Genomic DNA, 11,804 nt, shown 5'->3' on the forward strand with positions numbered 1-11,804 from the left:
TAGCTTCTCTGCACTGGCTCCCTGTAAAATCCAGAATTGAATTTAAAATCCTACTGTTAACTTATAAAGCTCTAAATGGTCAAGCTCCGTCATATCTTAGAGAGCTCATAGTGCCTTATTATCCCACCAGAACACTGCGCTCTGAGAACGCAGGGTTACTCGTGGTCCCTAAAGTCTCCAAAAGTAGATCAGGAGCCAGAGCCTTTAGCTATCAGGCTCCTCTCCTGTGGAATCATCCTCCTGTTACGGTCCGGGAGGCAGACACCGTCTTCACATTTAAGACTAGACTTAAGACTTTCCTCTTTGATAAAGCTTATAGTTAGGGCTGGCTCAGGCTTGCCCTGTATCAGCCCCTAGTTAGGCTGACTTAGGCCTAGTCTGCCGGAGGACCCCCCTATAATACACCGGGCACCTTCTCTTCTTCTTCTCTCTCTCTCCCTCTCTCTCTCGTATTCTATTACTGCATCTTGCTAACTCGGCCATTCTGGATGTCACTAACTCGGCTTCTTTTCCGGAGCCTTTGTGCTCCACTGTCTCTCAGATTAACTCATATCACAGCGGTGCCTGGACAGCGTGACGTGTGTGGTTGTGCTGCTGCCGTGGTCCTGCCAGATGCCTCCTGCTGCTGCTGCCATCATTAGTCATTAGTCATACTTCTATTGTTATTATACACGACTATTGTCACACATGTATACTGCCAGATATTAATACATACTTTCAACATATTGTACCACAGTAGCCAGAACTATAATATTATTACTTTCAATAATGTTGTAAGATACTGTCATTACCTGCATCTCTCTCTCTCTCTCTCTCTCTCTCTCTCTCTCTGTCTCATTGTGTCATGTGGATTACTGTTAATTTGTTATGCTGATCTGTTCTGTACGACGTCTATTGCACGTCTGTCCGTCCTGGAAGAGGGATCCCTCCTCAGTTGCTCTTCCTGAGGTTTCTACCGTTTTTTTTTCCCCGTTAAAGGGTTTTTTTGGGGGAGTTTTTCCTTATCCGCTGTGAGGGTCATAAGGACAGAGGGATGTCGTATGCTGTAAAGCCCTGTGAGGCAAATTGTGATTTGTGATATTGGGCTGCATAAATAAAATTGAATTGAATTGAATTGAAAGTATCAGCTGTTGCCCATGTAGTTTTTCTGAGTCAAAATATCATGAATTGTAACTTTTCTATGGGCTGGTTTACAACAATATGCAATTCAGCTGTGAAATAATTGCCAGTGACCACAAAGAAACGTGAAGTCTGTTGGAAGTTGTTGTGCTGTTATACTTTATTAAATCCACACAAAGAGCAGCTACAACAAGCTTGAATGAAAACCATAAAAAAGCATGAAATGTTGTTGAACAGACAAAGACTTTTTTTTTTTTTTTTTTTACATACGAATGTGAAGGAGCAATAACAGTCAATAGTAAAAAAAAAAATTAATTGATAAACATGTAATTTCTCATGTTTAGTTAAAAATTAAAATATGTTTGCAGGCTGGCTGCATGACAGGAATCAGGCTGGCTGCCAGGATGGAGGCCAGGTCTTTCCGCTGAGAAAAAATAAATAAATAAAAAATAAAAGCAAGAGTGAAGAAGAATTAATGATCAGTAATACACATTGAATTGATTGTAATTACTGTAACATTTATACACTGTTTTGGAATACCTTGAATAGTTACACAGTAGGGATGCAGTAATGAACCCATGTCACTTTTAACCACAATTTAAAAAATCATGATTTTGTAACTGCAACTGCTAAACTACATTGTGTTTCTGTTCTCACTCTCAAAACACAGACATTACGGTACGTTAATGTTCCTCACAGTAACTGTAGCAATTGGAAAAATAAGGAAAACAAGATAATTGTGTTAACAAATGTAGATAGGCACAATAAATTCTTTCCATCCATAGTGTAATAAGTGTAAAACCCTGAAACTGTTATGTTGTAATCGTACCATCAAAACCTCAAATGACTGCAAAATTAAAAGTGAATAAAAACTTCTCAAAAAGGCACATCATAATCTAAGACAATAGATAATATAGCATTTGTTAGATTGGAAACATTTTATAGATCCCCTTGGGAAAATACAGATGCCATCTGCAAATGAGATAGCTAATTTTGTGTGCCTGACACAAGCCCGAAAACAGTCCATGTATGGTGGCCTGAAATATTCTTTAAATGAAGACTATCTATACTATGGACACTTTATGGACACCACAGCAGTCTGCTGTTTTTGCACATACAATCACTTGCACCTTATCCACTGGTCATTTTCATTCACTGCTGCTAATCATTATCCACTTCCTATTATTTTTATTATTATTATTGTTATTTATCGCTGTCTCTTGTATTTTTTGTACTTATTTGCATGCCTAGTTATTTAAGTTTTTTAAGTTTAAATTTGAAATCTTTAATCTGACTTTCTCCTTGACTGCTGTAACACTGGAATTTCTCAATTATGGGATCAATAAAGGTGTATCTTATCTGATCTTATCTTATGCTTCATTGTTGAAAAAATGATGTGTAAACAATGTAGTTCTCATAACTTTTCTACTTTGCACAGTAAAGCATATCTGTATCCTGACAATTGTAAACTGCACTAAAGTTCTTGTATTCATAATTTTCTTTAACAAACTCCATTCAAGACAGTGGCCTGCCAACAATCCCCACAAATGTAAACAGTACCCAAAACAGGCACAGAAAGGCACAGCCCGATAATAAATTAGATGTAACTACACATAACCAAAAGGTAATCGACATACCAAAGGGTGCAGGGCTGCCAGTCATACAGATGTTCTGTTCTCCCCTGTGCAGGCAGACAAAGACATAGTACATTTGTATGTTATTTGAATTTTATACTTTCAGAAGGAGTAAAAATATATGTATTGCTGATAAAGTTTATATATATTTTGAATCTTAGTCATCAAACAAGATCCTTGACTGACTATGCAAGCTAAATGAATTTGCAGGATTTTTACATGAACAGTTCAATATTGTGACTTATACATTAGCATTCCCTTACTATAAAGTAATTGTACTTGTACAAACTGAACTTAGTTAGGTCTTTTTTTAACTGAGAATTCCAGTAGCATTAGTTGTAATTTTCTTGCTGTGATGACCAACCATCACTTACTAATAGAGTGGAAACACTGTCATCCATTTAGTCATTAGTATTGTCCTACCTTTCTGTTCCTTGTCTTTAATATTTCGCGGATAGCGAACATTTCTAGCTGGTTGTGAGGGCAATCTGTAATTGTAAGGCAAATATTATTTTCACAAATGTGCAGCGTGTGTGAATGTTTTTTTAATTCAATTATCATAAATAAATGTAACTTAAGCTTATCAGGTAACATACAGAAAGGTAACTCTATTGTGTATTTGTTGTAAACATGAATATAGCATCTATGCATATCGTTTAAGTGCAAATCTGAATCAGGCCCATAATAAATATATAATGTTTAGGAGGTCTACAAAAATCACAACATTAACTTTTTGACAATTATGTGGAATTAAAATATCAGCAGAATACAAGTCATGCATAGACTATACACACCTTTCATATTTTTCTTTTTACGTGACTGTCGACCCTGCTGTGGTGGCTGCGTATCTTGCATCTGGTGTACTGACTCCTGGATGGATGAAGCCCTCTGTGGTGATGTGTGGGTGGGTGAAGCCTGCTGAGATGATGTGTGGGTGGGTGAAGCCTGCTGAGATGATGTGTGGTTGGGTGAAGCCCTCTGTGGTGATGTGTGGGGGGGTGGAGCCTTCTGAGGTGATGTGTGGATAGGTGAAGCATGGTGTGCCTGTTCCTGGAGGGGTGAAGCCTGGTTTGGTGGTAGTGGTAGTGGTGGTGGTGGTGGTGGTGGTTCGGCTGTTTCCTGCTGTGGTAGCTGGGTGATGACTGTTGGGTCACATGGCACCAAATTTAAAACAAAACTGTCATCCTCTTGAGGCAGTTGGTTGGGAGGGTCTTGGGGCAGTGGCAGTGTGTGGGGGTCATCAACATGGTCTGGGTTGCGACTTGTCCAACCTATACATGGACATGAGAAAGCACATACATTCAAAATATGTTATGCAATTAGGCCAAAGTGAAAAACAGGGAGCCCCCGATCAACCCAAGCTGGAAGCTCCAGGTCTTGAAAGTTAAGTCAATGTGGAGTGACTTAAACCTGCATTCTCTCTAATGGCCAGCAGGGGGCAACTCCACTGGCTCCAAAAATAAGTCTGATTATATGGAAGTCTATGAGAAAATGACCCTACTTCTCACTTGATTTATTGCTTCAGTAAATAGTTTCTTCATGACTTTATGGTCTCAGTTGCTAGTTTCAAGTCTTCTTCATTACAGCATGATGTTCATTTAGTAAATTATGGTCTCATTTAGAGTAAAATAGATGATAAAGCAAGGTATGCTTTAGGGCAAAATTGGATGATTGACAGATTACTTGACAAAAGCAGGGTATGCTTTTGGGGTATGCTTGTGATTGACAAGATGTTACCATGGTGGTGCATGAGGTGCTGTAGCTGGACCCTGCTGAGCTACTCCCCAGCTCCATTCTCTCCACGGTTTCCACCAGTGTATTGCAAGCCCGGCAGACCGCCGGGCCTGATTTGACCCCCCACTAAGTCTAACCATCGTGGACTTTTTTTTTTGAAAAAAAAAAAGTATACTTCAGTGTACTTAAGTATTTTAAGATGTTTTTTAAACTAAAATGTGTTATACAAGTAGTGTAGCTCCCTCAAGGAAAAGCTCAATGCATAGCGAGTGTGGGGTCGAGAGAGGGAGAGAGAGGGAGTATGCCATATTCAGACCAAATCAGGCAGTGCAGCGAAAACACCTCCCATTCATTTGAATTAGGTAGTGCATTTAGGCTGCGGGGGTTTTGGCTGCAGAGGCGCTTCACCAGCCTGTGGCGAGAGAGTCAGATTTTGGAGAAACACACCCTGATGTCATGCTGCTGTGGCCAATCAAAGCCTGATGCCAGTCAGATTGACTGGAGCTGTAGCCCTGCCGTGAGGGAGGACAAAGACAAAGACTAGGAGGTGGGGAGTAAGTATTGATAACATGCTTAGTATTATACAAATTAGAGTTTTTTTATTTAATTAATATGGGCGCTGATATGTGAAAATGAACTAAATGGGTTTTATTTCTATAAAAAAGCAAAACAATGGTAGGGACGATGGACAAGTAATGTTATTATTGCCTGAACAACGTGTCTCACGGGTAACACCTTTACACACGGTACCATGTTTTGCTCACCCCACCGCATCCCCCCCATCAACCCCCGGTGCTGCCACTGCCACTGGGCCGAACAATTTTTCTGGCAGAAACCCTGCTCTCATCCAAATATGGCCACTTCTCACCATTTCTGAATCTAACAAACCAAGACTGAGACGGTCAAAATGCCAGATTCAATGACTCCATTCTTTTAATACAGTCATGGCTCAACCTAGACTGTAAAAAAAGATTGACGCAGTGAGTGTGATATCTTCCACAGGTTTAAGAAGGGTACCGGGACCAAGAAGCCAGAGAGAAGCTGAGTTTTGTCTACAGAGCCACTGCTCCGCCTGCTATTGGCATGAGATTCAAAACTTGTCAATCGCTGGACAGGTGATCTTTCAATCACTTGGAAAACTACCTTGTTTTATAACCTTATAGCCCAAATTCCCCTCTGTCCTCCAGCAGGCTGTTTGGAAGTTATTTACAGAAAATTATACAACAATTAGTTCCAACCAAGTAATTTGATTGGACGAGAGGCATTCCGTGAGTGCTGATATAGAGTATAACATCACTGGGACATGTAACAGTAAAATCACTTCGCTCACAGGTGTTATAAATATAAATACAACCGTTAATTAACCAACTGTCACACTTGCTACATTGACACAAACTGACACCATAGCGTTACACCAAGAAGATGGATATTTTCCCCAAAATCACATTTGCCAATGTTTCATCAGCCGAACTGGACGACGTTACACAGTTGCAGATCAATGTAAATACAAAGTAGCTTGTGAGTTCCTGGCGTGTGTGCTGCGTTGCCTGGCAACAGACCAGGGGAACTGTTTTTTTCCCGTGGAGTTACATAACATACTTAAATAATTTATTTCATCACCTTTTGTTAACATTTCCTTACTCAGCATTGCTGTTTAAGCTGTTGTTGAACTGTTGTATAAACGCAATATCACAGTTGAGGTCCTGATGTTGTACTGTAGTTGTCCTATGACTGAATCACAGCTGTGACGATATACAGTACAACATCATTCCCTCTCATGTGATATTGCTTAATTGGCTTTATTAATGACCAACTATTTCGACTGGCTGGAGGTGTGGCCCCAACCGTCACCCCCAGCGAATCGGAAAATCAGAAAATGACCTAATGAATGATGCAAGTTCCATTATGCCACATCTTTACCTGGGGTAATGGCTGATGCTGGGGACGTAAGACAGTATATGGCGTCTATGAAGCAGAGTCTGATCCTGAATGAAGGGAAGAACCTGCTGTTGCACAGTTGAAACTCCAACAGGATGGTTCTTTACTTCAAGACTGTGTCTAAGTTTCCTCACGAAGTAAAAGTAATTTTTTCCAAAAGTAGCTGTAGCTGGTCCTTATCTTAGCTTTAGCACACTTACTGTGTCCTGTTTTGCTCATCATCTGGCAGAAATGAAAAATCTGACTACAGAAGTTCCAAACGCAGCCACTGGCCAACTATTTCAGTTGGAATTCTCCTCCTCTTCCACTATCAGCGTGTTACCGTTTTCAAAATCCCTGTTGCTACGTGAAACAACAGCCGGCAACCTACATGCTGAAAATGTCAAGTTATGTTTGTCTTTTTTTATCAGTAAAAGTTGTATACTGTTTTAAGTGGTGTTTTCTTTTGCGGAGATTTTGTCATTTTAATGCCGAGGCTCAAACAAGCTCCCCGAAACTATTTTGCAAGGGCACCAGTGCTGCATCCTGAGCGTAGCACCACCCAAGACAACTATGATTTGGTTTAAATGAATACAACAAGCCAGAACATTTTTTCCCCCTATAGCAGAGTGATAGTGGGTGCAGCCAGACCTTTCACCAGCGCTGACATAGTGCTGTGGAGATAGGTCAGGCTATGTGACACTACCATCACCCTAATCCACCCCAAAGCTCATTTTTCTTGTTTTCCACAATACCAGCCCTTTACAGTGACTCTAGCTTGAAGCTAGGCTACAACCAGACCATAATTTCTGGTCTTTGCTGTTTGGAAATGTACAGGACAAATCAAGACAAAAAACTGTACAACAGATAATCAATATATGCATGCATTCCATGGTTATTGAATAAATGAAATCTCACCTTCAACCATCAATTTGTAGATGGCGTCCACATTATCCAGGCACGTCTTAGCAGGTGTGCTGAGGTGGGCATCCACTGGAATCATCCTGGTTTTGGATGTCCCTGGCAATCTCTTTGGTGGATAGGCTATAAGCAGCAGGGGCTTGAAGCCAAGGGCATGCAACTTCTCAAGCTGAAAGAAGAATTGTGAAGAGGTAGATCAATTAGAAAAATCCACAAAACTGTAGTTTTGGAAGGGCGGCACAGTGGTGTGGTGGTTAGCACTCTTGCCTCACAGCAAGAGGGTTGCCGGTTCGATTCCAGGCGTGGGAGCCCTTCTGTGCGGAGTTTGCATGTTCTCCCCGTGTCAGCGTGGGTTCTCTCCGGGCACTCCGGCTTGGTTAATTGATAACTCTAAATTGTCCGTAGGTGTGAATGTGAGCGTGAATGGTTGTCTGTCTCTATGTGTCAGCCCTGCGATAGTCTGGCGACCTGTCCAGGGTGTACCCTGCCTCTCGCCCGATGTCAGCTGGGATAGGCTCCAGCCCCCCCGCGACCCTCAAGAGGATGAAGCGGTTAGAAGATGAATGAATGTAGTTTTGGAAACTGTGGATATGAGGCAATACATATATACCAGTTCATTTATTAGCCCATATCAAAGTAATAAAACAAAATTTTAGCACCTTTGGTGAATGGTGAACTGTAAACTATAGTACATACCAGAATGGCAACATCATCGATAAGGTGGGACTTGGTGTTGCTTCTCCTGACTTTTGAATTTTTCAATCAGATGTTCAGATGTTTGGGTTGTGGATGATGGCACAAATTACAAATCTTAAATCCGCAGTAAATTTTTTGCCCACAGTTTGAGCAGGTCTTTTTTTGTGACCCCCCAGCCATTTATAAATATTGAATATTAAATGAATGTAAAAAGAGTGAGAGAGACAGTGAAGAGAGGCAGTGAAAGAGAGAGTGACTAAAATGGACAAGAATGAGAGAGTGATAAGATGAAGAGAGATGTGAAGAGACAGTGAGAAAGAGAGTGGCTCTTAAAAGTGCCGTTGGTTTGGTGCGTGTGTGTGTGTCAGTGTGTGTGTGCTGTTGGTGTCAGAGTGTTTGCAATACAGCTGTAAAAGAGGAAACAGAAAAACATTATTAGAATAACCATTGAAATATATGAGCATTTCTTAATTGCTCTGACCAAAATATTGTAATTATTAATTAAATCTTCATGTAACCTAAGTACAACCACTACATACAATACCAATCAGTTCTTACTGTACAAATATCAGAGGCCACACTCATCCATTGCTACCTTTTCTGAATGTCACAAATAACTAAACTAACAATACCATCTTATCTCATGATGAGTTCAGTGTCTTCTAGAAAGACAAGAACTTGCAGAGGTATGGCATCATAGTGTCTGCTGGACACTATCTGTAGAGTCGTCTCTCTATTTAATGTTTTAGGTCTGACCGGCCTGACCGGCGAAGTGAGTGGTCAGTCCACTCCTCTGGAAAAATTCCGGGCCACGTTTTATTCCAGTACATCCCTGATGGCGGTAATCTCCGTAATAATGACCCTTCTGACATGTGCCTTGCACTTTGAATGTCACTTGAACAACTGCGACAACTCTGTTAATGACTGTCTTTACAACACATGGGAAAACAACGTGGGCCTACATGCGTTAAATTGATTTTGGTAGCTGGCAGTGCCACAATCCAACTGTGCCAGGGAGATGTCATTTAGCTAGCTGGCTAACTGTAACACGAATCTGCTGTAATGGCGTGCCATCTTAGCTTAGCATTAGCAAACTGCATTAGGCAAGTTGTTGGAAGTTAGCTGTTTACAACGTTAATGGAACACATTAACACACTCAATCTAATCTCCAGCGATGGAACGCTATACAGACTGGGGTACAACGGAAGAAATAACAGCAATATTACTCTGTGTTTTGAACAAATGAACACCCATTGGTTCGAGATACTTACTGTAGTGGTGGCAGTGGCGAAATGAATGAAAGCGCAGTGCTGATGGGTAAGAAGCGTGCGTGACGTAGCGTTGCCGTGGTAACGACTGAAGCTTCTTCTGGTTCATTACGATTATTAATAATAATATTATTGAAAGAAAATTCATTTGAAAAATATATATCAGCCTTGCAACGATGTGCATGCAACCGCAAATATTTATTTCATACAGATGATGTTGGAGCCGTAGTATTCACACCATTCCAAAACATATCAAACGGAACTACATTCAAATTCACAGTCAACAAAAAGTCACATTACCCACGGGTGAACATTGTCCTAATATCATATTTAACAAATTGGTCATTCCAATGCGGAAGGAGTGGTCTTCACAGTCATTATCGTCATCATCACGTTATTATTATTATTATTATTATTATTATTATTGAGGGGAAATTATAAAAGAGTAATTTATTTAGCGTTTTAATAACGTAAGGTGGGCAATTTATCCTCTAATAACTTTCATCTAACTACCTCATTACATCAAAATGACAGTTATATCACATACAGTTCAACGTTTTTAGAAAACAAACAATCATAACTAATGCACTATAATAAATTCAGTCGAAAGACGATAAAAATAGAGACGAAATAAAGTTTTCTAAACTAGAAGACAACATTAACCGCCGCCCACTGTGACGTTGTTGAATCAGGGAATCCGTGTGTCCACCACGAAAAAGGATCCTAATTGACTTTACGTTGGCATTGTTTCCGTGGTACCGGCACGTAATTTCAACACATTACGTGCTGCCACCACGGAATGCGGTGTTAAGAGTCCGTAGTCATTTCACGTATTTCTGTGAGATCAGGTTGGCCTAACGTTACTGTAACACTAATTAAAACAGACATTTGACTATATGTTGTTACTTAACATTACCTGTCCAGTAGAAGAAGAGCTGCAAAAGATATGCAAAAATACATTTAAGATGACAAGACACACTAATATACAATTTATCCAATTTAAAGTACTCCACAGAACACACATCACCCAACAAAAGATGAATAGAATGGGCTTTAGTCAATCTGACACATGCACTCAGTGTACTCAGAACACTGCTGACACCTGCTTTCATGCACTCTGGTTATGTTCACCCGTCCAGCACTTTTGGTCAACAGTTACTCAAAAACTCTCCTCCATTTTGGACTGCAGGATCCCATTATCTCCCAACCTGTGCTTAATTGGTGACCTGATGACAGTTGACCTCCCAAACAGCCACTGCAACTCTCTTCTTGTAGCTCTCGCCAAGAAAACAATCCTAGTCAACTGGAAAGATAAACAGACCCTCAACATCAACCATTGGCTGAATCTCCTTGTAGAACATATTTCGCTGGAGAAAATATCTGCTGGCCACAGAAACCAATTAACATACTTTACAGAAAAATGGTCAGCATTTATTCACTCACTAAACGTGTCTGTATAGTGCCACTCAGCCTGTGAGCATATGCCACCTGTACATATAAATATTACAACTCAAGAAAGACTGTTGTGTAATATGTAACGGGTTTCTGTTAATGATGTAACCCCTAATCCCTCTATCTCTCTCACCACAATACACCACAGCAGTTCATCAGAACTCAAGGTCTTAAGCATGTGTTAGGTGCACCTTCTCCCCCTTGAATCCGGGCCTGCTCCCTGGGGGAGCGGGGCCGGGCGGTTTCCCCTGAGGGCGGGTGCGTCTGGACTGCTCGCCCTGTGTGCCTGGGGGGGGCAGGGTCTCCTCGTGCTCCCTGGGCCTGGGGCGGCGTGGCCGGCCCCCCTGGGGGCTGTTTCCGCCCCTGGTGGTGCGGGGTGGGTGGGCTCCCGCCCTTCCCCCTCCCTCGTCCCTCCCCCCTCTCCCCGTCCCTCCCTGCTCCTCTCTCCCGGCCTCGGGCAGGCCCGGGGTCCTCCCCCGGGCTGGGGGGCCTGGTGTGGGGGCTTGGGGCTGCCCGCGGGGGGTGTTCTGGTGCTGTGCAGTGTGGGCCTGCCTGTTTGTGTGCGGCCGGCAGTGGGGGGCGGGTCGGATGGGCTGGGGGTCCGGCTTTGGGTCTGTGGCGGTCTGGGGGGGGTACTGGCGGGGTTGCGGGTTGGCCTGTGCTCCTGCGCGGGTTCGGGGGGGCTGGGTGGGGCCCGTCGTCCGTGCACCCTGGTGGCGCGCCTCGTCCTTCTGCTGGGGGTCGATTTGCTGCGGGCGGTGTGGCCCAGGTCGGGACCATTGCGGGGGCCTGATGCTGCAGTTGCTTGTGGGGCGGGGTTGGGTGGGGGCCCATTGGGTTTCCTTGGGGCCCGCCTGGCCCGCTGTCCATGGGCGCTGGGGGCCTCGCAGCGCCAGGGTCTGGTTGGCGCCACCTTCTAGCCCCTCCCATCCATCCCTCCAGCCCTCGGGCCGGGCCTACACTGGCCTGGCCTCCTAAACCACATTTAGTTCACTCACCACACATTGCACAGTTTTAATGCACCACATACACTCACTCTTCGAGGTGCAGACCACTGATGGAC

General features: G+C 42.7%; 1 protein-coding gene across 1 annotated transcript; it reads right to left on the minus strand.

Annotated features, from left to right (window-relative positions):
* Positions 1-1,394: 1,394 nt before the first annotated feature.
* On the minus strand, positions 1,395-7,944 carry LOC125894707 (uncharacterized). Its single transcript, XM_049586290.1, has 5 exons — positions 7,323-7,944; positions 3,548-4,024; positions 3,177-3,241; positions 2,757-2,800; positions 1,395-1,543 (listed from the first exon to the last, which is right to left on the minus strand). Exons 1-5 carry the CDS (start codon positions 7,405-7,407, stop codon positions 1,507-1,509), a joined length of 708 nt encoding a protein of 235 aa, XP_049442247.1. The 5' UTR covers positions 7,408-7,944; the 3' UTR covers positions 1,395-1,506.
* Between the last annotated feature and the right edge of the window lie 3,860 nt (positions 7,945-11,804).

Source organism: Epinephelus fuscoguttatus, linkage group LG9 (assembly GCF_011397635.1).
Source record: "Epinephelus fuscoguttatus linkage group LG9, E.fuscoguttatus.final_Chr_v1".
NCBI classification, from domain to species: Eukaryota; Metazoa; Chordata; class Actinopteri; order Perciformes; family Serranidae; genus Epinephelus; species Epinephelus fuscoguttatus.

Excerpts from the sequence above, each read along its gene's own strand:
- LOC125894707 (XM_049586290.1), bottom strand. The coding sequence starts at position 7,407 with ATGATTCCAGTGGATGCCCACCTCAGCACACCTGCTAAGACGTGCCTG. Across the intron at positions 3,242-3,547 it reads TAAAAAGAAAAATATGAAAG|ATTGCCCTCACAACCAGCTA; the intron begins GTGTGTATAGTC and ends TTACAATTACAG. Across the intron at positions 2,801-3,176 it reads TAAAGACAAGGAACAGAAAG|GGGAGAACAGAACATCTGTA; the intron begins GTAGGACAATAC and ends CTGCCTGCACAG.